At 47.3% G+C, this 26,626-nt stretch overlaps 1 protein-coding gene across 8 annotated transcripts in view; it reads right to left on the reverse strand.

The window, feature by feature from the left end:
* Window positions 1–26,626, reverse strand: part of DGKD (diacylglycerol kinase delta) — an 80,963-nt gene that overhangs the window by 48,720 nt on the left and 5,617 nt on the right. For 2 of the 8 annotated variants that reach the window (XM_039487202.1, XM_039487200.1), the window contains exons 2-3: window positions 6,942–7,052; window positions 6,067–6,147 (exon numbers count right to left, since the gene is read on the reverse strand). In XM_039487202.1, the coding sequence (XP_039343136.1) occupies window positions 6,067–6,147; window positions 6,942–7,052 (192 nt within the window). Of the gene's footprint in view, window positions 1–1,392; window positions 1,573–6,066; window positions 6,148–6,941; window positions 7,053–10,936; window positions 10,960–11,095; window positions 11,120–12,127; window positions 12,236–20,244; window positions 20,378–26,626 lie in introns of those variants that run through there. The other 6 variants (XM_039487204.1, XM_039487206.1, XM_039487203.1 and 3 more) reach the window with 6 other exon arrangements.

Raw genomic sequence — 26,626 nt, forward strand, 5'->3', positions numbered from 1 at the left:
CTAAGCTTGTGTCTGTGTGCTGAGGAATTGGGGGCGGGAGATTCCCCTTCCACATACAACAAGACTGGTTATTCCCAGAAGCGCATTATCTATGTCCCTGACGTCTTGGGGAGTTCAGGGTAGTTGCAGACCACAAGGAATTCTCTGCTGTATCCTGACACAGTCATGTCTGACCCTGGTCTCGAGGGCTGAATCTGACTTCTTGCAAAGAGCTTACAACAGAAGTTCCTATATTTCTTCTCCTGATAAAAACAAGTACACCTCTACCTTGATATAACGCTGTCCTTGGGAGCCAAAAAATCTTACCACGTTATAGGTGAAACCGTGTTATATTGAACTTGCTTTGATCTACCCGAGTGCACAGCCCCTCACCCCCGGAGCACTGCTTTACTGCGTTATATCCAAACTATATATATATCCATTCTATGCATCCGAAGAAGTGAGCTTTAGCTCACGAAAGCTCATGCTGAAATAAATTTGTTAGTCTCTAAGGTGCCACAAGTACTCCTGTTTTTTTTGCGGATACAGACTAACACGGCTGCTACTCTGAAACATATCCAAATTTGTGTTATATTGAGTGGCGTTATATCAAGGTAGAGGTGTAACATGTTCTTCCTTGGTGCTTACATTTCAAACCAGCTCAAGGAACCGTTGATCCTGGTTCCTCTTGTTCCAGCAGTGCCTTACAGACACCCAGCTAATGAGCCAACAAACTGGGAGCTGACTTCCAGCCTGATAGCTAGCTGCAACAGTTCTGAGTAGTCCTTCATTCAAGGACAAGCTTCTTCAGCGAAAACATTAACACCAGCTACTCTCCAGTGGCAGAGTGCAGGTTACTCTGGGACAGTACAGCACACACATTCACCTTCAGGGGAAAATATCCGTTTCCATACCACTTCATCAGGCAGGTGCTGTCATCTTACTTGCCTGATGATGATAGTGTAAAGTAGCAAGAAGATAGCCATATTTGCCTCTTGTTACGATCTCACATGCTTCCAGAGAGGAATGGCTGGAAAAGGACAATGTCCTATGTACCCTCCCCCTCACAAGAAATGACAACATGCTCTCATTTGTGAGTGCAAGCAATTCCATACACGTCTTCCTGAAATTTACAGCAACTAGTCCCTTTTCCCCATACCAATGAGAGAAGATGAGAATACTCCACTGGAGTAAGATATTTCTCTAACCTGAATTACCATGCTGCTCCTTTCCCTGTGACCCTGGTTCAGGGGACTCATCAGTTATGAAATAGGATGTACTTCCAACTGTACCACAGGCAACAACTCACTTTTGCACACCCATTCCAGTTCTATATAACTTTTACATATGCATCAGCACAGAAGAGGAGAGTATAATTCACTTTACAAGACAGAGAGCCTGAAGTACACTTACTCCAAAGAATCTGAATTCCTGGTGGGCGGTTGTCCAGGGGCAAGTGCTGTCTTTGTTGATGCCTAGTCCAGCAAACCCTGTTCACTCTTCTGGTCTTAAAGCTGAAGATCCATATTCAATCCTTTTCTAAATTAGAGGGTCCTGACCATATCTCCTCCATCTCAGAACAAACACGATCGACTGTTTGACATAAAATTAATAGGATTATTCCTCTCTGCAGCCACTCTCTTGGAGCACTGGTCCACTCTCCACAAGATGATTAGCTGTGTGCGTAAGGAGGAGCTGGGACAGATTTGCTTCTGCTGGCAGTGAAGCCGGGAGGCAGGCGCTGAGTGTAATAATATGCTGTTTCCTGTTTTATGCCAGAGCTGAGAGGTACGTCCCAACGGAGAGGGGGTGGAGAGGAGTTTATGGAGGCGTCCAGGAGTTCAAGCTCCACCTCTTCAACAAACCAGACTTTAACAGCAGAGGAGGGGTCAAGAGGAGGGCTACTGGCAGCCCCACTGTGTGCTGTGTCTGGGCATCAGCTCCAATCAGCAGAGTTCAGGACAGTATCAATACAGGGGGATCAAACCACTAAGGCTCTTCACACATACACTGCCTGCTTGCCACAGCTGACATCTGGGAACTTTCTCCTGCAGAACCGCTAGGCTCTGAGTAAACTGACGATGAATTGATGTTGAAATCTGCGTAAAGGTCACTAGAAGCAGAAGTTGAATGAAAGTCCAAACAGATCCCAGAGAAGAATGTCTGCTAGAAACAACTGGAAAACCAGTTCCACAGCTGTTGGCTGGAAGTGACACAGGATCTGTGGCTGGAAAGATCCAATGGCCCATCTAGTCCATCCCCTGTTATGGCAGGTACATTTTACTCTTCAGGAAATACACAATCGATTTTTTTATTTCAGCCCTGGGCTTTCCTTTAAAAAGCATTTGTTAACTGCTCCCATCACACCACTTGGCTCCACAGCCAAATCTGGGATCGGAGTGTTTCCCAATAGGCCTCCTAACTCCTATTTCCAGTTCAAACCTGGGCGACATACACTAAAGAAACCTAAATAAGATAAGTAAATAAATAAAATCACATTATACCCTTTCCTTGCTCTAGTTCTCCCTTTTAGCTACCTCTACACAGCAAAGAAATCAGCTGCCAGATATTACCAATGTCTTACATAAAAGACTTATCAGTATCTTTATATCTGAATTGTATTCCTTTATTTATGCAACAGATCACCATGTTGGCCCTGGTCTGCTGCAGAGCACTGTGATCCTACCTGCATTGTGTTTCTAATCATCAAGTCTGCCTCATCTAATTCACATAAGCATTCTTTGTTCTTGTTGCCTCTCCCCAAACGTATCATCTTACAATTCCCAGCATTTAAAAACATCTTCTCTTCTGCCCATTTCCCTGATTTATGGGCATTACCTTTTCCTTGGGCTAAAACCAAATCAAGCCACTCTCCTCCCAAAATGGAACCAAAATCTGTTGTGCTAGTTATCTTAGGGCTTGTCTATATGAACATTTAGTTTTCAGTGAGCTGGGATGTAAATCTACACCAGACTAGCCTGCCATGGACTAACTGTCCTTGTGGACCCTGCTGCAGTGCATTAACAGTTTTAGTTCACTTTGATCTAATTCCGTTTCAAAGATGTCTAGATCAAAGCGAATTAGTAAACTGTTAATGCATTGCAGCAGGGTCCACACAGACAGTCTGTGGCAAGCTAGTGTGGGGGTAGTTTCACATCCCAGCTTGCTGTAAATTAAAATGTTGGTATAGACAAAGCCCTTAATCTTCAGGTACTTCTCCTGACTGCCTGATCTCTCCCGATCCTGTGGCTTCTCTTCACACCAGGTATCCCTCCTTCCACTCTCTTTCTTGCTTCTTTTACTCCTTGCTTTTTCTCCCTTCCTCCCAGTGTTCTGTCCCCTCTTTCCTCACAACCTCTTCCCCAACTTCTCCTCCTACTCCAGTCACTCCTGCCCTGCGTTTTTTGCAATCTCCTCCCTGCTTGCCATCTCCTTCATTAGCTCCCATGCTTCCCAGGGGCGGCTCTAGGAATTTCGCTGCCCCAAGCACAGCGGCACGCCGTGGGGGGCGCTCTGGAGGTCCACCGGAGCCGCGGGACCAGCGGACCCTCCGCAGGCACACCTGCGGGAGGTCCACCAGAGCCGCGGGACCAGTGGACCCTCCGCAGGCACGCCTGCGGGAGGTCCACCGGAGCCGCCTGCCGCCCTCCCGGCGACGCGCCCCCCGCGGCATGCCGCCCCAAGCACGCGCTTGGCGCGCTGGGGTCTGGAGCCGGCCCTGATGCTTCCTCCTATCAAAGAGTGTTGTTCATGCAGCTCTCACACAGATGATCCACTCTTTAGTGCCTCTAACTGTACCACTCTTTGTAAGACAAGAGGACAGAGTAGGGTGCTGAGCTCTGGCCAGCTTGGAGACCAGATGTAGTGTCAAGAAACAGGTCACCCTGCCTAAATCCAGGAAGATGGCAACCTTTTTATTATTAAGGGTAGGTGACATGGTCAGTAGATTTAGGAGCAGAGGCAATACTAACTGGGAGTTGGGCCCATCTCCTGAAACTAAGTCAACTGCTAGTCTGAACTTGAAGTGCAGTATTTACCCATTAAGCAGCACAACTGCTTGGATGTTGGAGCTGCTTTTCTCAGAGAAGGGCCAGTCTTTGCCAGGTCAGAAATTAAATTTTCCATTACAGTGAAGACAAATGGAACTTATGAAATGCAAGGACAACTGCCTTTGTTAGATAACACTAGATGTTTGATATCTCGGATCTAAACCAACACTTGTTAGTAAACCTCTTTGCTTTGAAAAACCAGGAAAAAGTTCTCTCTTAAGTGCACTTTTAAAATGGATCCAAAAACTCTGCATTTGGGAGGGGAAGCGAGCTGAGAAGACACAGAAGGGAAATCAGAGAGCACTCACAAACAGAACTGGAGAAAATTGTAGGGCTCTGAGGAATCCAAAGCAATGACTGCAGTGATGTGGCAGACCAAACAGTATAACAACTACCCAACCTTTTGATTAGCAGAGTAGTTTTTATAGCTCAGGGTGGACCACAGTCAAACCCACGTATGAATCTCAATAGATAGAACAGGCAGAAAGCCACAGAGGCCAGATATTTTCCTACAGACTACCTGAGCAGCCATGATACATAAGCCAGAGAGACAGAGCACCATTTGCTGTTTCCTGAGAACCAAGCTAATTCTCCTGTTCCCTGAGCCCCTAGGAAAGGCAGGGGAGTAGCATGGCCTGGTGCCACTGTCCTGGAAGTGATTCCTCCTTCACAGCTGTGCTCAGATGCAGGAAGTTGTATAAGCAACATGATGATTCCCTCTGCCTCCCCACAATACATCCATTGCCCCTGGCAGAAATGAGAGATGTTCCCAAATTATCACAACTAATACAATAACAATGTTGGCACTTCTACAACGTTTGCATTACCCGAGCACTGTACACATTGTAAATAATCCTCACTAGAGTTTTTACCTATAAAATTATTCTGATTTATAGATTGGGAAGCTGAGGCAGGCATTGGTGCTTTCCCACAGCCACAGGGAGAATACGTGTCAGTGCTGAGATTAGAACTCAAGGGTTCTTGATTCCCTGTCCTGTATAGAAATCACTGGACTCTGGAGAGTAGTTTGGGTACTCACTCTCAGACTCAGCAAGGCCATCTCTGAGCCCTTGAATATCAGACTGGAAGATGCCTTCTATGAGCAAATGCTGGAATTTAACCAGATTCTAGGATTTATGCCATAGCCACTTTGTCCAGATCCATCTGATCAAAGGGCTACAACTTGGGATAAGGCTAATACCTATTGCCAGGATCCTCTGGCAAAGGCATACACAGAACTAGCCCCAGTTCTGCAGCCTTACCTTAACTATCCCTTATCTTCCTCTACTCTCACTATACACATCAGTATGCAGCTCGTTGTGAACTCTGTAGGATCTCTTTTACTTCCTCCTCTCCCTAGGGGTTTATAGCTACAATTTGTAATTTGGCCATGACACATATATAGATTCACACATTCTAAGGCCAGAAAGGACCACTACGTTCATTTAATCTGACCTCCTGCAAAGCACACGCCACAGAACTTCACCCATAATTCCTGCTGCAGAGGGAATTATGCTGTCCTGCTATATAAATGAACAGTATTAGAGAGGCCCAATAAACATGTGTTTAACAAGTGTATCTTTAAAGATATAGATTTAACAGCATACTCAGTCATCCAAAATATTTCATGTATGAAGGGGGATGATTTACAATTGCTGTGGGGAACATACATTTATATTTCTTGACTTTTCTGCACAAAAATCTAGCCATAAGGTTGCACTCATCATACACCTGCATTGAACAGGAACATTCAGTTGTGTGTACCATAATGTAGAAACAACTGCAACCCTCAGCAGGTAATAATGGAATCTCTCTGCCACAAACCAAACCACGTACCATGGTCCAGCATCTTCCTATGGCTTGGTTAGTACAGCAGCTGCCCTTTCAACAATGGCTGAACAGCACTGTTAGACTTCCCCCAGGGAGGGGGCCATGAATGGAGCTGAGAGCTTTTCAAACCAGGCAGAATCTTCAGATTTAGAAAGTGAGGAGAAGGGGGGAAATGGAGGGAGGATGGAAGTGGTCTGATAAATCCTACCGTGAAGCTGTTGTTGATATTCTTAGTGCTAGATTCTGCCACACTGGCATCTGTCAGATCAACCTCATCAAAAATTATCGACTGAGGGAAAAACAAAAAAACAAAAAAAGGAACAGTGAATCAAGTGTGTAAGAAACATCCCCAATGGGGTTCCTATATAAATGTCAGCCCCATACTCTCCAGTAGGGATCTGTGTTGAAAGGGACTGGGACTGACGGTATGAAATGGGACACACAAACAGTTCCATGAATGCACCAGTGCCCACATTTGCCCCAGCCTCCCTTCTCAGTCAACACTCAGGGATCACTTTCATGACATAGTTACATTTTGTTGTTGTTGTTGCTGTAAATGTAGTACTTATGAAAGGAGTAAAATTAACAGCCCTAAAGAGTAGACACGGTCAGTCAAGATACTGACAAGGTGAGTGACAAGGTGGGTGAGGTAACATCTTTTATTGGACCAACTTCTGTCGCAGAGAGAGACAAGCTTTCGAGCTTACACAGAGCTCTAGGTCGCTGATATGGCAAATTCTAGGTTCCCCAGGTCTTCCCTTCATCCACATTTTCTCCCTCCTACTTCAGTTCCTATTGGGTTTGAGCTCAGTCCCAACTATAGAGGATGGAGAGGTAGGTCTGACACACAGCATCACTGCTGGAGTCCCATAAATTCATTGTGTTTTAAATACAAAGGAGCATGGTATTTCAAGCTGTGCAGCTGAGTAAATGAAGGCTTCTGTTGTGATAAAGCCTATGGACAGACACCTCAAGGGCCGCTGCTCTCTCCTGGATCGAGGGCTCACTGCTCACATACACCCATACACCTTCATCCTCCCAGCCGCCCTTTCCTCTGGCTCAGATGCACACTCAGCACCTCACCTTTGCAGTTTTTGCATAGTAGAGCGTTCGTCCTCGCAGTTTGAAATATCGCCTCTTCCAGCGCTGGAATGAGCTGGTCTGTTTCATCAGCATCCCCTCTTTTATGACAGTCTAGAAGCCAAGAAAATATAGGGTGAAATTTTATTTACATACAACCCTCTCCAATACACACCACAAGAGGACTACTCAGATTTATATCAGTATTCTTAGCACCCTCTGCTGGAAACACTTCACAAATTCATTCAACTGAGCAGGTGATTTTATCAATGTTTTGGACTGTAACAGAAAATGTAGCAAATCCTGGGGTGGCATTCAAGCCTTGACACTATGATGTTATGATTTCACAGGGGCACAGATCCTAGATTTGTTCAGGTGATCTTCTCCAGGTGTAACTGTGATGCAGAATGTATAACAGTCATACTCACTGGGGTCACACTCCAGCCATGTCCAATCAGAACCCTTTGATCTTAGAGTGACTATGAACACACACACCTGGTTACACCAGGCCTGTCCATTCCTGCTATATGAGGCCATCAACATTTAACTAGCACAGGAGGTAATCTGCAGGCATACAGGGGTGAAGAGAGAAGCAACAGCAAGGCAGGAAAAGCCTACAGCTTCAGCATTTGGCATTTTTCAGATACTCTTGGCATTGCCTCAGTGTTCTCTGGCTGGCTGCCATTTCCCAGGGCTGACGTGCCAAAACTCTCTACGCACACTGCTCTGGGTTTTTTTCATTGCTCCATAGCTAGAATGACACACAAGCATAGACACACCCCATACACTCATTCACATACTATGCATATGAAGGCTACACAGCTATATTTACACATTCATTTCATCTTACATCAACAAATATATCTGTTACTCCAGCAAAGGGTAGATGCTGGATACCAAGAGCTACATTAAAATAACCTCCAGTTTCTACCTTTAAAATAGAAAAAAGCAAAAAAGTTAGCACAAAGATTTCAACATTATCTTACTGGCTGTGCATATATGCTGCCAGTGCTTCAGAACAGCAAGAGCCATTGTGCAGGGTGTCAATGCTCCAGGACACTTTCCTCTCCTCCAAGGGAAACATAGCCCCCAGTAACCCAAATCTGTCAGTGACAGTCCTATCACATAACACCCAATTAAGAGACAAAGAACAAATGTTTTGGTAACCCTGTATGACAGGTTATTCTCTAAATGCAGACTAGGAAAATGACACACATTTAACATACTAGAGGTCTCAATGAAACACAGGCTCTAAGAGAGTCAAGTCAACTGATGAGTATCAATTAAGACACAAACCTTACCCTCACTGCATAGTTGCTGACAAGCTACTACACCGATGTGAAATCCATCAGAGAGTTGGTGGGAAAATACTCTTGAATTGTTCCAAGGATTTAATGCTTTTTTACGAATCCTTACAAGGGCACTAAACTTGCTTTTTAATGTGCTTAATCTGCTGTGTAAAGCTGTAACGTGGGGCCTTGCTTTCTTAAACAAATGCAGATTTTAATACTTTCTGCAAACTGGCCTTTGCCAAACTCAAAGCCAAAGTTTCCTCAAAAAGCCCTTTGAAAGAGAGTGCTGCGTACAAGAAACATCAGTATGACTCACTACACGCCTCCATAGCATTGGGTCAAGCTAACCTCAAACTAGACAGTGATAATGGGGTGGGTGGCAGCACACTGCTCTTAATACTCTCAATGAAAACCCTGTGGGACAAGAGTGGGATCCTCCATATGTCCGGCCCAGACACTGTGCTCCTCAATAGTGCCCTTCTACCACCAGAAGGAGAGAAGAGTGGTTTCTTGCCAACGAGCTCATCAATACCTCCCCATCATCTCTATTTGAGGTTGAAGAGGTGTCTCTACCACTAAGACCATCTAAATCCCCACCCCAGCCTGTACGCTGAAGTGCTTCCATGTTGAGCTGGTGAATTTACAGGCAAGCACAACTGCGCTCTGCAACAGGCCCATACTCCACTCTCTACAAACCAGGAGATGCTAGCTTGTAGGCCCAAGTACTTTCACAAGGCTGAGGCCTGGCTACTAGTGCTCTTTCCCCTCAACAGCCCCACCCTAACAGACTCAGCTATTGGTTGAGATACCGATTCACTGACTGTGCCTAACCTCATTCCAGCCAGCAAGACAAAAATCTGTGTTTTCTTGAGCACTAAAACTAATCAAAAATTGTAAAACTAAAGACAAAGCCCTAACTGATGACGAAGGCCCTCCTCTTCCCTCTCAGCTCCACACTCCCTAAAAAAGAATGCGGAAAGGCATTCTGGAAATCCATTTTCCACATGTCAAAATGGCAATATATGCCAGAAGAATACACAATATTAGAAAGATCAGGACTATTCAAAATCTCAAGGTAATCTGAATGCTGCTGCTCCTCTGCAGAGAAGCTCAGAAACAAGACCAGAGGGCTGGCCTAGAGGTGGTGCTATGCAGCGCTGTGCAGGAAATCTGTGTTCAGTTAGTGACCCTACTCTGACCCCCCCACTGCAAGAGCGGCTGGACATCCCTGGGAGAGGGAGTAGCTAGAATCACTCCCATCCTTAGATGCTTAGGAGGAAGGGTGGTGCTAGCCTGGGACTTTTGAGACCTGGATTTAATCTCCTACCCCACCACAGCTCCCTGTCTGACCTTGGGCAAGTAACTTAGTCTCATTGTTCCCAACCTGTAAAAAGAGAATAATAGCATTGCCCTGCCTCACAGGATTGTTGTGAGGATAAATACATTAAATATGGGAAGATGCTCAGATATTGGGGGCCATATAAATACTTAAGATGGACAGATAAGGAAGGGGGCAGCATCTGACAGACTTTGCCGAAAGTCCTCTGCAGTCCTTCTTGGTCAGAAGTGGGAGGTTGGGGGGGGGGGGCGCACAAGGTGGCGAGAAGGTGATGCAAGCGTGGACAGATGGTGGGAGGGGAGAGATTCTTGGGATTCTGACAGAAACAAGGAATAATCTTTTCCATTCCTTGGGGGGGTAGGGGGGAGAACAGATACCAAACAATGCCAGGCTCTGGGTTTGGTGTCTGGGAGAGAATGAGACAAATCATCTAAAGGATCCCTGGAAGCAAATCCCACAGATTCCAGTGTCAGCACTCAAGCAGGAGGCCTGCTTATAGGATGCCAATAGATATCAGAATACACCAAGTGGGTTATTTCAAGGTCTTCTTCCAGTGCTCCTTGTTCCAAGACACACTTGCTTTGGGAGCAGCCAGAATCTGACCCTTCCAGGCTCAGCCCGCAGCTTCCTGGCTGGCTTGAACTCTTCCCCAGCCCGCAGTCAAAGTACAAGTTAGTTTGTAACAGAAAGGCATCTCTGCTTTTTCTCACAATCCCCATTTTGTTCCACTCACTCCTTCTACCTTCTGTACTGCTGCTCACATCCCGCTCCCAATCTGATCAGGATGCTCCCTCACCTCCACAGGCGTCACTCACCTCTGCAAGAGACATGCACTCCTCCATCTCTTCCTTTAAATCAAGCTCTTTTAAAAAAAAGAAAAAATACTCTACAGAGTGGTCACCTCGCCCCTCCCTTAAGAAGCAGTTTATGTCACTCTCTAAGTCTATAACTTCAGAAAACCTCAGCGCTACATAACTCAGACATGAAAGGCCAGCGAGAACCCCACACGGTTCTTGCTCTTTCTCACACACACGGCTCGGGGGAGAATGAGCCTCTGGTTTAGCGCTGCCCATCTCTGCATGAGAGCTGCTGTTCTATTTATAGGCAAACAGACAGCTCAGTAAAAAGTTTGGTGGGTTTGGGCGGAAAGGGCTGGCGATAAGATCAAGATGACTTTATAAAACTTTTCAGACTGCTGCTTTTTTTGTACTGTTTTCATTTTACAGTCCCTCTCCACTGACAGTGGAATACCAGCGAGTAAAGTTTGCTGGAGAGAGGGCCACACCCTGTAAGCAAGATGACATTTAATAAAGATTAACTAACACCTGGTCTACGCTACAGAGTTAGGACGATGTAAGGCAGCTTACGTCGACTTAATTGTGTCAGTGTCCACACTACAGTCTTCCTTCCGCCGACCTAAGTGCCCTGCTACACAGACATAATAACTCCACCTCCACGAGAAGCGTAGGGTTTATGTCGGTGTAGTTAGGGCAACTCAGTGTCCGTGCAAACGCTGCGTTACATACCAGTACATTGGCTGTTCACTCTCATTCTTGTCAATTTAATAACTCAGTGCTGGATCTGTGAAACTGACAAGAAAGGCTGGTAAATTCTCTGTTGTGAACCCCGCATCCACCTCACAGCTCGGGCTGTTACCCCAGGACGGGTGGGGGGCTCCAGCTAGAGCCCGGCTTTCCCCCACAACCCGCTCCCTCGGCTCTGATCCAGGCTCCCAGCTCCAAGCCTGGCTGTCACCCAGGCTCTAGGTGGGGTATGGAGCTCCATGTGCAGCTGAGAGCCCCGGCAGCAGTACCCAGGCTCCCAGCAGGAGTGGAGCTGAGAGCCTGGGCTGGGCTCCCAGTGAGAAGCTCTGCGAGGAGCTGAGAGTCCAGGATCTCAGCCCCTCAAACTGCTCCTCTTAAGTCAGTGGAAGCACTCCTGGTGAGGATATGCACCACTGACAGGAGGGTAGTGTGGACATGGAAAACCACAGTAATTACTGCAGTGGCTGATCTACTATACATTGACTTAAGTTTGTAGAGTAGACGTGCCCTAAGAAACTGGGGCAATTATTTCTTTCCCCCACCACAAACACACCAGAACCTTTTAAAAAGCTTGTTAACTAAGGATCTACAACAGTGGTTCCCAACCTGCGGCCCTTGGGCCACTTGCAGCCCAGCCAGCACAGAGCTGCTGCCTATGTGACATCCTCAGGGCCATAGAGGTAGTACTGGATGCGACCCACTTAACACATTGTGGGCCACATATGCGGCCCACAATAGTAAATAGGTTGAGAACCACTGAATTAGGCAAGTATCTAGATGAGTTGATGTACCTCCTGGAAGACCTCTGCGTACACATACCCCTGGCTGAGAACTACTGATCTACACTGACCAGACAACTGGCTATGTAGCCAACTGTTGCTTCCAAGTAAGGTGGGTGGGGGGGAGATAAAAGAATGTAGCCTATTGTTCAGTGCTATACATTGTGGGGAATCCTTCTAGGCCACTGTGGTGATCAGCTGATGCTCTGAAGCAAAATGCAATTTTATTACTTACATCCTCTGAGGAATAACTACATTGGCCATAAGATTATTTGGGCTCTATTTTCAGTCCAGCTACAATATCTGGCTCTCTGACATCTTATGGCAGGATTCCACAGGCTGCCTATAAAGTGTGAAAGGCAGAGTATTATTCCCTCATATTTAATTTACACTCATTTGCTGTTAGTTTTATCAAGTAAGCCCTGGTTATTTAGTTACGGGTAATGTAAGAATGTTCCTGCAACAGACTCACAGTTTTAAATAATGACATGCAAAGCAGATATCCTCACATACAATGTTGAAGGATGTGATTAGACAGCTAGAAGACCCCACAACTCAAATAATTACTCCCAACACCTGGACTTTTCTGCATATTCCATGTGTCTGTCTTTAGAATGTAAGAGCTTCAGGGCATGGACTGCCTTTATTTTTATGTAATGTACAACTTTAACCATGGTGCTGGTGCTAAACAAGTAAATAAATAAAAATAATAATAATTAAAAGATGAGTGAGAACTGAAATCCCTTGAGCAAGCGTTCTTTGATCTCTTGGCAACACTACGGAATTTCACTAAAAAGTTCCCACCAGTTCAGCTGTACCAATAGGGATGGTATTTTTTCATAAAATTCCTAGTGTAGACATGTCTATAAAGGTGCGACTTCACTTGCTTTAATTGATTTTTTAGGATGCTTGACACCTTTACAGCTGAAAACAACAGTCATGATTCAGCCAATCATTAAGATAATGAATATGCACTACATGAGTCAAATATTTTTTCAGGAAAAATGCTGTCAGATTACTAGCAGTCTGACTACCTCTGCCAGCTCCCCTCTCCAATGGTCTCATTGCTGTTGCCACTAGGACTGGATTGTATCCAGCCAAGAGTTTTCAAGAAACTAACATGAGATGGCTGAGCTGCTAAATAAAATCAGATATTATACTGCAGAACTAGAAACTAGACATTGTTGTACCTGTCTTTAAGGTGGTCCTATGCATGATCTTAGCAATCACAAACAAGTGAGCCTTACTTATCTGGTAAATGAAAAAAATGATAAAAGATACTGCTTTGGGTACTTAAACACACATACGGAAAATTAGTAAAGTAGAAAGAAAAGTGATCTAATGGTTAAAGCAGGGACACTGAGCCCTGGTCTACACCTAAGTTCCCTCTGAACTGCGTGGCCGCCTGGCAGGCTATCAAGGGCCGCGCAGGTGGGAAGAGGCACCCCTCCCCCAGCCCTGACCAGCCCCTCCGAAGATAACATGGCCAGGGAGAGGTGCTATTCCCCTGACCCGGCTCAGCCGGAGCTGCCGCAGCTGGGGAGACGCATCTCTCACCCAGCCCTGAGCTGCTGCGTCGAGAGAGAGCTGGGGAGTTCTCTCTCTCCGCTGCAGCTCCAGGGCAACCTGCATCCCAAACCCCTAATCCCCGGCCCCACCCCAGAGCCCTCACCCCAACCCTCTGCCCCAGCCCTAGCCCCCTCCCACACCCCTCACCCCCGGCCCCACCCCAGAGCCTGTACCCCCAGCCGGAGCCTGCATCCCCCTACACCTCAACCTTCTGCTTTAGCCCTGAGCTCCCTCCCACACCCCAACTGCCTCATCCCTGGCCCCACCCCAGAGGCCTCACCTCCCCCCCTGCACCCCAACCCTCTGCCCCAGCCCTGAGCCTGCTCCCACACTCCAAACCCCTCGGTCCTACCCCCACCACACATCACCTCCATATTGGTGCACATAACAAAATTCATTCCACACATGGACATAAAAAATTAGAGGGAGCACGGATCTACACTACAGAGTTAGGTCAACATAAGGCAGCTTACATTGACCTAACTCTGTCTACACTAAAATGCAGCTCCTACCGATGTAGCTCGCCCACTACACTGAATTAATAACTCCACCTCTGCAAGCAGTGAGTGCTTCAGTCGATGTAGTTAGATCAACTCAGGGCTTGTCTACACTACTGCGTAGGGTTGATCTAAGATATGCAACTTCAGCTACGTGAATAGAGTAGCTGAAGTCGACGTACTTAGATCTACTTTCTGCAGTGTCTTCACTGCGGTAAGTCGACAGCTGACGCTCTCCTGTTGACTTTGCTTGCGCTCCTCGTTCTGGTGGAGTACCGGAGTTGATGGGAGAGCGCTCAGCGGTCGCACAATAAATCAACCCCCGCTGGATCGATTGCTGCCCGCCGATCTGGCGGGTAGTGTTGACAAGTCCTCAGTCTCAGTGTAGACACTATGTTGCTTACATCGACTGTTGCTGCCTTTCAGACGCCATCTCACAATGCCCCACACTGATAGTTAAATTGGTGCAAACGCTCCTGGTGCGCATGCGCACCACCAACATCCTGGACTCCCGGGACTCCAGAGAGATTACTGATAAACCCAGGAAACTGAGTAGCAGATACTGCCTCCTCAGCCACCCCAGAACCTGCATGGCACATATAAAAAGCTCAGTGTTCTTCCACTGGGAGCCTGCGGGAGGCATGCCATCTTTCCCCTTCTCCGGTCGGCATGTCTTGGGCCGGCCCGGGGCTGCTCAGGTTGGGGCTGCTGGGGCCGGTTTTGTTCAACATCTTTATTAATGATCTGAATGATGGGATGAATTACATCCTCAGCAAGTTCGCAGATGACATTAAGTAGGGGGGGAGAGATAGATACGCTGCAGGGTAGGGATAGGGTCCAGAGTGACCTAGAGAAATTGGAGGATTGGGCCAAAAGAAATCTGAGGAGGTTCAACAAGGACAAGTGCAGGGTCCTGCACTTAGGAAGAATCCCATGCACCACTACAGGCTGGGGACCGACTGGCTAAGCAGCAGTTCTGCAGAAAAGGACCTAGGGATTATAGTGGACGAGAAGCTGGCCATGAGTCACCAGTTTGCCCTTGTTGCCAAGAAGGCCTTCTTGGCCAACGGCATATTGGGCTATATTAGTAGGAGCATTGCCAGCAGATCGAGCAAAGTGATTATTCCCCTCTGTTTGGCACTGGTGAGGCCACACCTGGAGTACTGCATCCAGTTTTGGTCCCCTCAATACAGAGGAATGTGGACAAATTGGAGAGTCCAGCGGAGGGCAACGAAAATGATTAGGGGGCTGGGGCACATGACTTATGAGGAGAGGCTGTGGGAACTGGGGTTATTTAGTCTGCAGAAGAGAAGAGTGGGGTGGGATTTGATAGCAGCCCTCAACTACCTAAAGGGGGGTTCCAAAGAGGATGGTGCTAGGCTGTTCTCAGTGGTGGCAGATGACAGAACAAGCAGCAATGGTCTCAAGTTGCAGTGGGGGAGGTCTAGGTTAGATATTAGGAAACACTATTTCACTAGGGTGGTGAAGCACTGGAATGGGTTACCTAGGGAGGTGGTGGAATCTCCATCCTTAGAAGTTTTTAAGGCCCAGCTTGACAAAGCCCTAGCTGGGATGATTTAGTTGGTGTTAGTAGTGCTTTTTTGCAGGGGATTGGACTAGATGACCTCTTGAGGTCTCTTCCAACCCTAATCTTCTATGATTCTATGACTTGGGTAGCTTGGGTGGCTTGGGCCAGTCTGGGGCTGCTCGAACTGGCACGGCTGGGGCCAGCGTTGGGCTCCTCCAGCAGCAGGAGGGGGAAGGGGGCCTTGAATTTCCTCTGGACCAGGGGCTTCTCCAGTCATCGGGGGGGGGGGGGGGCGGGCTATGGGGCGAGGCCAGGTAGCTAGCCTCCCTGAAGCACGTGTCCATTCGCCCATGCTTATTACAACAATCTGTAATCCAGTAACTCATCGTTTTGTTTTGTTTTGTCCTATGAACGCACAGGTGTTAACTCTACCTTGAATGGTCCCTTACAATATGTGCTAACTACTTATGCTAAACAATCTCTTCCACCTTGCATTTAGCTTTGACATTCGGAGTGCCATTCCCAGACCTGAAAAGAGCTCTATGTAGCTCGAAAGCTTGTCTCTCTCACCAACACAAGTTGGTCCAATAAAAGCTGTTATCTCACCCATCTTGTATCTCTTGAACAAGTCACTTAGGTTTTGTGTACACTAATACTTTTGTCGGACAGAGGTGTACAAAAAACAACACACACACACACCCCCGACTGACAAAAGTTTTATTGACAAAAGCGATGGTGTGGATAGCGCTATGTTGGCGGAAGACACTCTCCCACTGACACAGATACTGCCACTCATTAGGGGAGGCTTAATTATGCTGTCGGGAGCTCTCCTGCCAGCATAAAGAGGTTACATGGGAGACCTTACAGCGGTGCAGTTGTAGCGGTACAGCTGTGCTGCTGTAAGGTCTGTAGTGTAGACAAAGCCTTAACCACTCTGTGCTTAGATGAAGCCATATGCAAAAAGAGGGATAATACTTCACAACACCCCTGTAATGTAAATTTCTTAGATAACGTCTAAAGGGTTTTGATGTTCTTGGATGATGTCTTAAGTTAGATTTATACTAAATAATAATAAATACTGATCAAGCATCTTTCATGCTAGATTTGGTGAGATGAACATTCCTTGCTTGAGCAGTGACTTCCAAGTTAGGACAGAGGTGCTTTTGCAGAGCTGTATGTACAAAGGTTTGGATAGCCTGTGGCTGGTGCTATTAGCGCTCCCTGGTCATAAACATGGAACTAACAATATTTACAAATAAAATGAAACACTGTAAAGCAGAAAAAGAAACAAAGAGAACAGATTGAGGGCATGTCTACACTAAAAAATTAAGTTAATTCGCCATACAGCCACCACAGTAATTAAATTGCTTTTGCAACAACACTATGCTCCTTGTGTAGACGGTGCACGTCCTCACTAGCAGCGCTTGAACCAATGCAGACAGCAGTGCACTGTGGGTAGCTATCCTACTGTGAAACTCGCCACCATCTAACATAGGGTTTGCAATGCCTCATGGGGGTAAACGAGTGGCGTAGGGGTGATTAGGAACATGGTTTCAACATCCCATGATGCAGTTTTGTCCATGCCATAACTTCATTGGCACTCCATAATGTTTCACACCTCTTTTCAAAAGCCCAGCAAACCTGCACATCTGCCATCTGTTTGAGCATGGATACTGCACAGCCCTGCACTAGTGCAACAAGTGTTGCGAACACAGGGTGCCTGATCCTACAGGATTTGCAGAGCCACCACAGGAGCAACAGGGAACATGATGATTCCTTGGAGGCTATCTTGCTGTGGGACACAGAAAGCAACAATTCAAAGTTGTTGGCAACCACGGAGCAGCTGCAGATGGTGGAGCGCTGGTTCTGGGCCCAAGAAACAAGCACTGACTGATGGGATCAAATTGTTATGCAGATATGGGATGATGAGCAGTGGCTGCAGAACTTTTGGATGTGCAAGGCCACATTCGTAGATGTTTGTGCAGAGCTCGCCTAGCCCTCTGGGTGCAGTGACACCAAAATGAGAGCTGACAGTGGAGAAGCAAGTGGCAATCACTGCGTGGAAGCTTGCAATGCCAGATTGATACTGATCAATCAGGAATCAATTTGGAGTTGGGAAATCCACCGTGAGGATTGCTGTGATGCAAATGTGCAGGGCCATTAATAGAGCCCTGAAAATCCCTGGGTATCCATTTTATATCCACGGATGCAAATATCCTGGGATCATTTTTGCAAATAGCAGCTCAGATGCGGATACAAATTTTGTATCCATGCAGGGCTCTGCAGCACAGATTCACCAGAACGGAGCAACTGTCACCTAGCCCGCAGGCTCCACCTCAGCTCTCTGAATCACGCAGCAGTGGGGATAGCCCGCTGGGCATTCTGGGAGTTGTAGGCCCAGCTTGCTTGGACAGAGGAAGTAAACTACAACTCCCAGAAGGGAATGAGCCAAGCGCCATTTTGAAAGAGGTGTGGTGGTGTAATTTAAACTAGCAGGTGGCAAGGGCCCATGCTATGAAGGAAGAGTAATTATCGCTGCTCTCTTGCTGGGCCTGGTCTGCATGCATTACAGCCCCCACAATTGAATAGGGATGTGATATCCCCTTGGGTGGCACTGCACACAAGGGCCCAGGATTGTAGTCTTCCTACCCAGAGCGGGGAAGGAGGTATGGCAGGGGCAGCAGGAGGTCTCTGAGGAGAAGTGGGAGACAGTTGGAGGTCAGGGGCTTGGCACAGCCCTACGTCACCGCTGTGCGGTGACCTGTGGAGCTGTAAGAAGAGCTCAGCGGGGAGCTATACGGCTCAGGGAAGCTTTGAAAGACCATTTTAATAATGAGCCACAGTAATGTGTGTTGCTGTAGTGTGCTGTGCCTGGCATTGTTGTTTTTTGCACCCCAGTATGAACCTTATAATTAGTGCTGTGTGTGTAGTAATATAACATTGCAAATGCACCTATTGCTGTTATCTGTGAATAGTGTCAGCCCCAGCCTGCATATGCTGTGAACTAATAAAGATTAGTTCAGTTTCCATGGATAGACTTTTATTCCAAAAGCATGCAAAACAGATATGTTTATAACTGAATGAAGCTTTATAAATATACGAAAAAGAACCCTTGAAGGAAAAACAACAGTCATTTCACAAACACATACACCAGTCTCTCAGTGTATGTGCGGCCATGACTGTCTGTACTCTCCCCCGGGGCGGAGTGGTAGAACATAAGAACGGCCATACTGGGTCAGACCAAAGGTCCATCTAGCCCAGTATCCTGTCTTCTGACAGTGGCCAAATGCCAGGTTCCCCAGAGGGAATGAACAGAACAGGTAATCATCAAGTGATCCATCCCCTGTCGACCATTCCCAACTTCTGGCAAACCGAGGCTAGGGCCACCATTCCTGTCCATCCTGGCTAATAGCCATTGATGGACCTGTCCTCCAGGAACTTCTCTAGTTCTTTTTTGAACCCTATTATAGTCTTGGCCTTCACAACTGTGATGTTGCACTCTATATGATTTTATGAAAATATGCTAATGTAACTGGAATATGCTTCGTGCAAAAGGTCTCTTGTAAGGTATCATTACAAAGCTTATAATCTACTGAATGTGATCATCCTATTTGTATAAATGTACCACTCTTGTATCTGAAATACAACTCTGAGGGCCTATTGTAATTATGCAAAGTGTGGGCCATTAATGGTGGTTTGGAATCTTGATGACTCCCATTAACCAGGACAACTGACTGCAGATGGCTCTATTTTACCTGTAAGTCTTCCTGTATAGGTGGCAAGTGAGTAATGAAGTCTTACATGTGATTATGTCACCTGAACTGGAATCCATCTTTAACCTGGTGCTTTTCCATGGGGGTGGGGACCCAGAGGGACAAAGGATTCCCGCCTTATGCAAGAGATATAAGTGGGTGGAACAGAGAAAAGAGAGAGCCATCATGAGGAATCCCCTAGCTACCGCCTGAGCTGGAACAAGGGCTGTACCGGGGAAAGGATTGTGCCTAAAATAGGAAGGCGTCCAGTCTGTGAAAGAGACTTATTGAAATATCTTTCAGGGTGAGATTTTATCTGTACTCAGTTGTATTACTGTATTAGGCTTAGATTTGCGTGTTTTATTTTATTTTGCTTGGTAATTCACTTTGTTCTGTCTGTTACTACTTGAAACCACTTAAATCCTACTTTCTGTATTTAATAAAATCACTTTTTACTTATTAATTAACCCAGAGTATGTATTAATACCCGGGGTGGGGGTAGGCAAACAGCTGTGCATAGCTCTCTATCAGTGTTATAGAGGGCAAACAATTTATGAGTTTACCCTGTATGAGCTTTATACAGGGTAAAACCGATTTATCTGGGGTTTGGACCCCATTGGGAGTTAGACATCTGAGTGTTAAAGACAGGAACACTTCTGTAAGTTGCTTTCAGTTAAGCCTACAGCTGTTAGGGGACGTGGTTCAGACCCTGGGTCTGGGTTTGCAGCAGGCTAGTGGGTCTGGCTCAAACCAAGCAGGGCACAGAAGTCCTAAGCTGCCAGGGCAGGAAAGCAGAGGCAGTAGTAGTCTTGGCACATAAGCTGGCAGCCCCAAGGGGGTTTCTGTGATCCAACCCATCACATCATCATCCTCTGGCAAGGAGTTGCACAGGTTGACACTGAGTTCTGTGAAGAAAAGAGAAAATCAACTGATGTGTCAAGAGTAAATCAACGGATGTGTTCCTGAAATATCAAAGCAAACTGCATACTTACCAGAGGTTCCTTACCCTGCATCATGCTCATCTCTGCTGGACTGCAGGGACTAGCTCGACTGCTCTGGAGTCTAAAACACGTCCTGACTTGCTGCGCCACTGGATCTCCCCAATCGCCTGTCTCCCATACTCCTCCTCCTCACTGTTCACTCCAGGGGCCTGTGTCTTTGACTCCTCTGAAATATCCACAGGGCTTTTTTTGGGAGGGGGGTGGAGGGAAGGGACTCTCTGCTGAGAATGGCATACAGCTCTTTGTAAAAGCACCATGTCTGTGGCTCCGCACCACAGTGACTGTTAACCTCCCTTGTCTGCTGGTACGTATGCCACAGTTCCTTGGCTTTTTAAGCAGCACTGCTGTGGGTCCCTCTTGTTCTCCCCCTCATTCCCCAAACAATCTGCTCATAGATATCTACATTTTTATAGCTAGATCGGAGCTGTGCTTGCCTCTTCTCTACAGTCCAGGAGATCCACCTCCTCCTGTATACTTGAGGTGGGAGCAAGTCTGCCGGAAATGGAATTTCAAAACTTTGCAGGGCTTTAGAGGGGAGGGGCCCTTGGCAGTGGAGTTCAAAATGGTGACCACAGCAGGACATTGTGGGACACCTCCTGGAGGCCACTAAAGTCAATGTAAGTAATGCTGTGTCTACACTGACACTATGTCAACCTAACTATGGGCTTGGCTACACTTACAAGTTGCAGCGCTGGTGGAGGCTTTCCAGCGCTGCAACACACACCCGCCCACACTTTGCAGGGCACAGCCAGCGCTGCAACTGGTTGGTTGCAGCTGGCTGAAAACCCATCCGTTGGGGGGTGCAGATGCAGGACACTAGCAGCTCAAGCACAGGTGAGCAGCACCACTCACCACAGCGCTCCTCCCTCAGGGAAGGAGCTATCCCAGAATTCTTTCAGCCAGCACTCTGCACATCAGTTTGCACTCTACTGCTCTCTCTTGCTCCCGCCCCGCCTTTAAATGCCGAAAAATAAAAATCTCCTCTTCTGTTGCTGCAGCCAGGTGTGGAGTGGCATCAGTTAATCAGTTACAGGTTACAGGTAACCACATGCCTCCACCAGCAAGCGAGCCCCAGCATGGAGCACAGGTGAATTGCAGGACCATCCAGTCAGTGTTTGAGGAGGCTGCAGTTCAGAGCACAGCTGCGGCCGGGGCAGGGAATTACGATATCTTTGAGCAGATATCAATGGACATGCTGGACCAGGGCATCGACGCGGGGGCACTACAATGAGTGGAGAGAAAGAAGAGTGCCTATTACAGCCCGAGCAGCGAGAGGAGGAATCGCAGATCCGGATCCTCCCCCGCCCCGTGTTTTTGGAGATGGACATGGGAGGGGGACTGGACAGGGGGGCAGGGGAGGAGGGAGACAGAGCTGAGGACAGGAGGAGAGGGAGGGAGGAGAGGGAGGAGGAGAGAGAGGGGGAGGCTGGGGGGGAGAAGCTGAAGAAATGATGCCTGAAGAGAGGGATGAAAATGGAGGCAGCCAAGCCAGGGAGGAGAAGTACCCAAGTAGGCAGAGCCAGCGGTCGCAGCAGCCAGCAGCAGCAGAAGATTGCGAAGAGGCGGGAAGCGGGGTTATGGATGGGAAAGCTTTTGGAGGAAGAAGGAAATGTTTCTGGAGGCATGTAGGATGTGGATGTGGAATAGCACGTGATGTGGATAGCCCAGCCGCTATCATCTGTCTTCAGTTATCTCAAAGCTTCATCCAGAGCAGCAAGGCAGGCATGTGCCGCATGTTGCAGAGCCACTGTGTCAGGTCAGCCACTCTTCCAGTGACGTGACCGCCACTCGACCGCCACAGCAGGGGGCTCAGCGGGAGAACACAGGATAGCAGGGCAGGCGGAATCCCCGCTCTCTAAGGTCCCCATAAAAGGGCCCCCTGTTCCTAAAACATCTCTTGCTCTAAAAGTCTTGAAAAGAGTTGGGAGAGAGATAGGAGAGAAGATCACCCTGTGAAATGAAGAGAGACTCTTTTCTTGCACCAGCTCCCTCCCCACTCCACCCTACTCCAGCCACCTAGTCCCCTCCTCTCACCTCTCTCCTCACTCTCCTCCAACTCCCACTTTGTCTTGTTCTGTTTTTCCTTTTTTGGTTAGTGTTTCCTTTTGAGATAAAGATCCTTTTGCAGTAAAGAGGAGTGAAAACTGATCTGTGTACAATTCATGTGTGGAATGATGTTGTTGTGTTTTACATGACAGATCTGTTGTCATTTCTGTGTTGACAGGACTGCCCAAATGTTCAACAAAAAAGAAACAAAACAGAGGCTAAAAATTTGAGAGAAAAAAAGAAGAAAAGAGCAAAAGGACAAAAAAGAAAGAAGAAAGAGAGAAACTGCTGAAGAAAGCAGAGAAAGAGCGAGAGAAAGAGAAGCAAGAAGAAGCTAAGCATCAAGAGGAAAGCAAGAGCGGCTAAGAGTGCGCATGCAGAGCCTGAAAGCCCACCGCCCAGGCCCTGTGCCTGCACACCAAGCAGAGCCACACACCCGTGCCCCCCCCCCAGCCAGCTCCCCCCACCCAGCCCACCCCACAGCCAGCTGCCACCCACCCCCCCCAGCCAGCAGGCTCACCCACCCCCAGCCTCCAACACCTGTACCACACCACCACCCCAGCCTGATACCTACCACCCCCCCCCCCTCTCCCAATCACACCACATCATATGCAAACCACCCTGAAGTGCAGGATTCACAATGCACCCACCCCAGAAGTGCAGGCAAAAATTTGTGACTGTACTGTTCATGGCAAATGCAAACCTGTGTGTCTGTTTGTGTGTCAATTTCTCATGTCTGTCTGTCAAAAACAGTTTTTAAACAATTCTTCAATTCTTGGCAAAAAAATTTTGTATTAATAGATCAATAACAGTTATTTAGAAAAAAAAAAGAAGCAGAAAGAGCAGAATTATTATTATTATTATAATTAAAGAAAGAGTGCAAGTGCTACAGTTCCCTCAGTGCAACTCAACAACAAACAAATCCTTCTGTTCACCTGCTCCTCTTCCCTCTCTGGCTTTCCCTCTCTCCCTCCCTTGCTGGCCTCTGCCTGCTGCCTCTCTCTATTTCTGCTGCTCTTTGGCTGTGCTATGGACCTCTCCCTATCACCCCTGCCACAAATATGCCTCCTTCCCTTGTTTCACTACATGGCAAATATTATGCTTCTTATAAAGCTGGGGGCGCTGCTAACAAGCAAGTCTAGCTTCCCCATCCCAAAGCAGCCTGTTCAGCCCCCACGCCTTGCTCCACCAGCCACAGTCATTCTGCACCATTGTCAGCCAGGCTCTCTTCAGGTCCTTGCTCCTGTCACTCTCCCTGCATCCCTGGTCCTCAGTTCATGAAGGAACTGCTATGGTCTCCCTGATGATCTGGATATGATGGGCATTGGTCATATCATGCATGCCTGTCTCAGGCCAGTCTGCCTGCTGTTGGTCTGCCATCTTCTGTTGCATCCACTGTTCATCCACCTGTAGAAGAAAACCAGCATGCCCAGCCTGTGTATCCCAAGCCCAAAATGAAAGGTGATGAATGCCCCGATCCTGGAGAGCTTGCTCCACAGTTAGAGAAACGAACGATCATCAATGCCAGCCAGGGGCCCCAGAATCATTCTATCGCGGCCCTCAGCCCCTCCACAGAAACCCATTTGCAAAGCCATCACGACCATTGTTGCCCCCATGCCCGCGGTCTTTCTTGCGGATTGCCGATTCACGATTCCCGACATGCACTTGCCCACACCACATTCACCAGTTCCTTCCCACACATGATTCCCGACCGACAACAGAGCTCTGCAATTGCCATCTTCTGCTCCTCTCCCAGCACCCCAGCTTTCTCGCAGTCCTTGCGGCTCTCAATCTTGTGTCCTTGCGCAGAGAGGCTGCGAGAGCACACAGTCCCATGAAAGTGGTTCTCAGTCCCATGAAGTGCTTTGCCTGCTGCTTCTGCTGCCACCCAGACTTGTGCAGCAGTGCCACGTCTCAGTGCTCAAGCCATTGCAGTGCGAGCCACGGCTCAGCTGAGCATTGCCATAAATGAATAATGCAATGACGCCGACTGCACTCTAGTGTCAGACGCTGATATATCATCGATATGTCTGTCACTTTGCGCTACTCAAGGTTGCCTGACTGCAGAAGTCGTGTCAGTGATTTGTGGTGCTGCATCCAGCAGAATCAGCAAGCAGGGCTCCATTTGCCACAGAAATCCAGATTGCCAGACAGAATAACAGACGCTCACCACTCAAAAACTGCCCGGAATGGAATGCAGGGATGTGAACTCAGCAGCGGAATGGATGCTGGAACAGGACCACGGACCGCCACAAACAGGAAGCGGAAGTGCTCGAATGCAAAGCGCGCTGATGCGCCAGGGGATACCAAACGACGCAAGCTGCCTGGCCACACTCAATGCAGACAGCTGGTGCAATGCACAGCGCTGCTGCAGCGCCGGCTGGCAAGCCAGCGCTGGCCTCGCCACCTATGTTGACCTAAGTGCTACGCCTCTCGCAGAGGTGGAGTTATTAAGCTGATGTAGTGGGCGAGTTTACAATGGCTACAAAATTTGGTCACCATAAGCTGCCTTACATTGATCTAACTCTGTAGTGTAGACCAGGCCTTAGACTAACCACGGAGATTCATAGAAAGAGCAACAGACACAGAAAGTCAAAAGGCCAGCAGCAGTTAAACTAATCCAAATGCAACATCCTTCCACTGGTCACACCCTTGAAACCAACTCCAGAAAGCCCTGGGGGAAGCCCAAACTACTCAGAAAACAATACCAACAAAACAATGAAAGACAGGATATGCAGAGAGATATAATTGAAGAGCCATGATTTAGCATCACTGAGGAAAGCACAGTTTCTATATTTGAGGCTAACTGATTACTACTGTTTGGAAAATCAACTTGAAATTTGCCCTGCTAATGCAAGTAAATTAGCTCTTGAAAGGTGAAGAATGCAATTTGGAATTCTTCCACTGTTATGAAAGTGATAATGTATTTATGTGAACTCATTATAACAAAAGGAATCCAGAGAGAGAAAAGAGGATAAGAGGTGAGCCACAGGAATCCAAAGCCAGACTGTATATCGGGGTAGCGGGTCAGTTGGTCCAGCAACAAAAGCCAAGCCTTTCACTGTGGGCAGTGGGTGACGAAGTGGGTATTCACCCACGAAAGCTTATGCTCCAATATGTCTGTTAGTCTATAAGGTGCCACTGCACTTTTTGTTGCTTTTTCCAGATCCAGACTAACACGGCTACCCCTCTGATACTTGACTGTGGGAGGGGTTTTCTCCAGGCCTTTATTCTTACCTTAGTGTGAATAACAGTTATTTAAAACAAAAGTATGTTATAGGATTTTATACTAACTGAAAAACCCATCTCAGGCTACTGATGGAAGCAGCAGCCAGTAAGTCCCTTGGCCCATGCCGCTTCCTGCAGCTCCCATTGGCCCAGAGCAGCAATCTACGGCCAGTGGGAGCTGCGATCGGTCAGACCTACAGACAGGGCAGGTAAACACAGAGACCCGGCCCGCCATGGGCTTTCCCTACACAAGCGGTGACCCCTGTTTGAGAAACCCTGGAATAGATTAACAGCCAGGAAATATGGGAAATGTTGCATCTGTACAGGAAAGGAAACCTTACATGCCAACACATCAGTCACTCAGCTCCCTCATAAGACAAGCCCAGTCAGAGAGCTTCCAGCAAAGCCCTTAAAATAGATGAATACTTTGGTCAGCCTCTTACAACAGAGAGAATGAAAAGCACATCACCACAGCCTGACACAGAATGAGTTAGTAGTTGAACAACTCCTTGTAGCACTATTGCTTAAGCCCTTTTATGCCTTCCACAGGCTTCAAGCATCTTTCCAAAACACATTTATCAGAGGATAGATGTACATAAAGTTCAGATCAACCCAGCAGGTACAGCAAAGCTGAAAGATAAGAGCTCAAATCCATGTAGAGACATGTCTAAAGAAAGACACCAGCTTAAATGTTATCTGAACACTAGTGTATAGAAGAGAGATTTAAAAGGGTCCTAATCCTTTAATGTGAGCTATGTAGACTTAGCTCAAACATGAGATATATTGTATCTTCGACCATCCTACGCTATACATATAACATGCTAATATATTCCTTATGTTATCAGGCTGCAAGAACTCTATTACCTCTACAACACTGCAGCACAGCAACAAAATGCATTCTCTCTCATGAAAACTTCAGCTCTGGAACATGACTATCAAAGCATCTAGGAACCTCCAATACTAACACACAATTGCACTGCCTCTATTATACTGCAATTACCTTAGTTCTCCTACAGCACCAAATCTGGAAAGCTAAAACATGATTGCATTACTAGGGATTTAAAAAATGCACTCATCAGAGGCGAGTCAAATTATTACCCAAGAACACTTTTT

The sequence above is a fragment of the Mauremys reevesii genome, linkage group 9 (genome assembly GCF_016161935.1).
Source record: "Mauremys reevesii isolate NIE-2019 linkage group 9, ASM1616193v1, whole genome shotgun sequence".
Taxonomy (NCBI): Eukaryota; Metazoa; Chordata; order Testudines; family Geoemydidae; genus Mauremys; species Mauremys reevesii.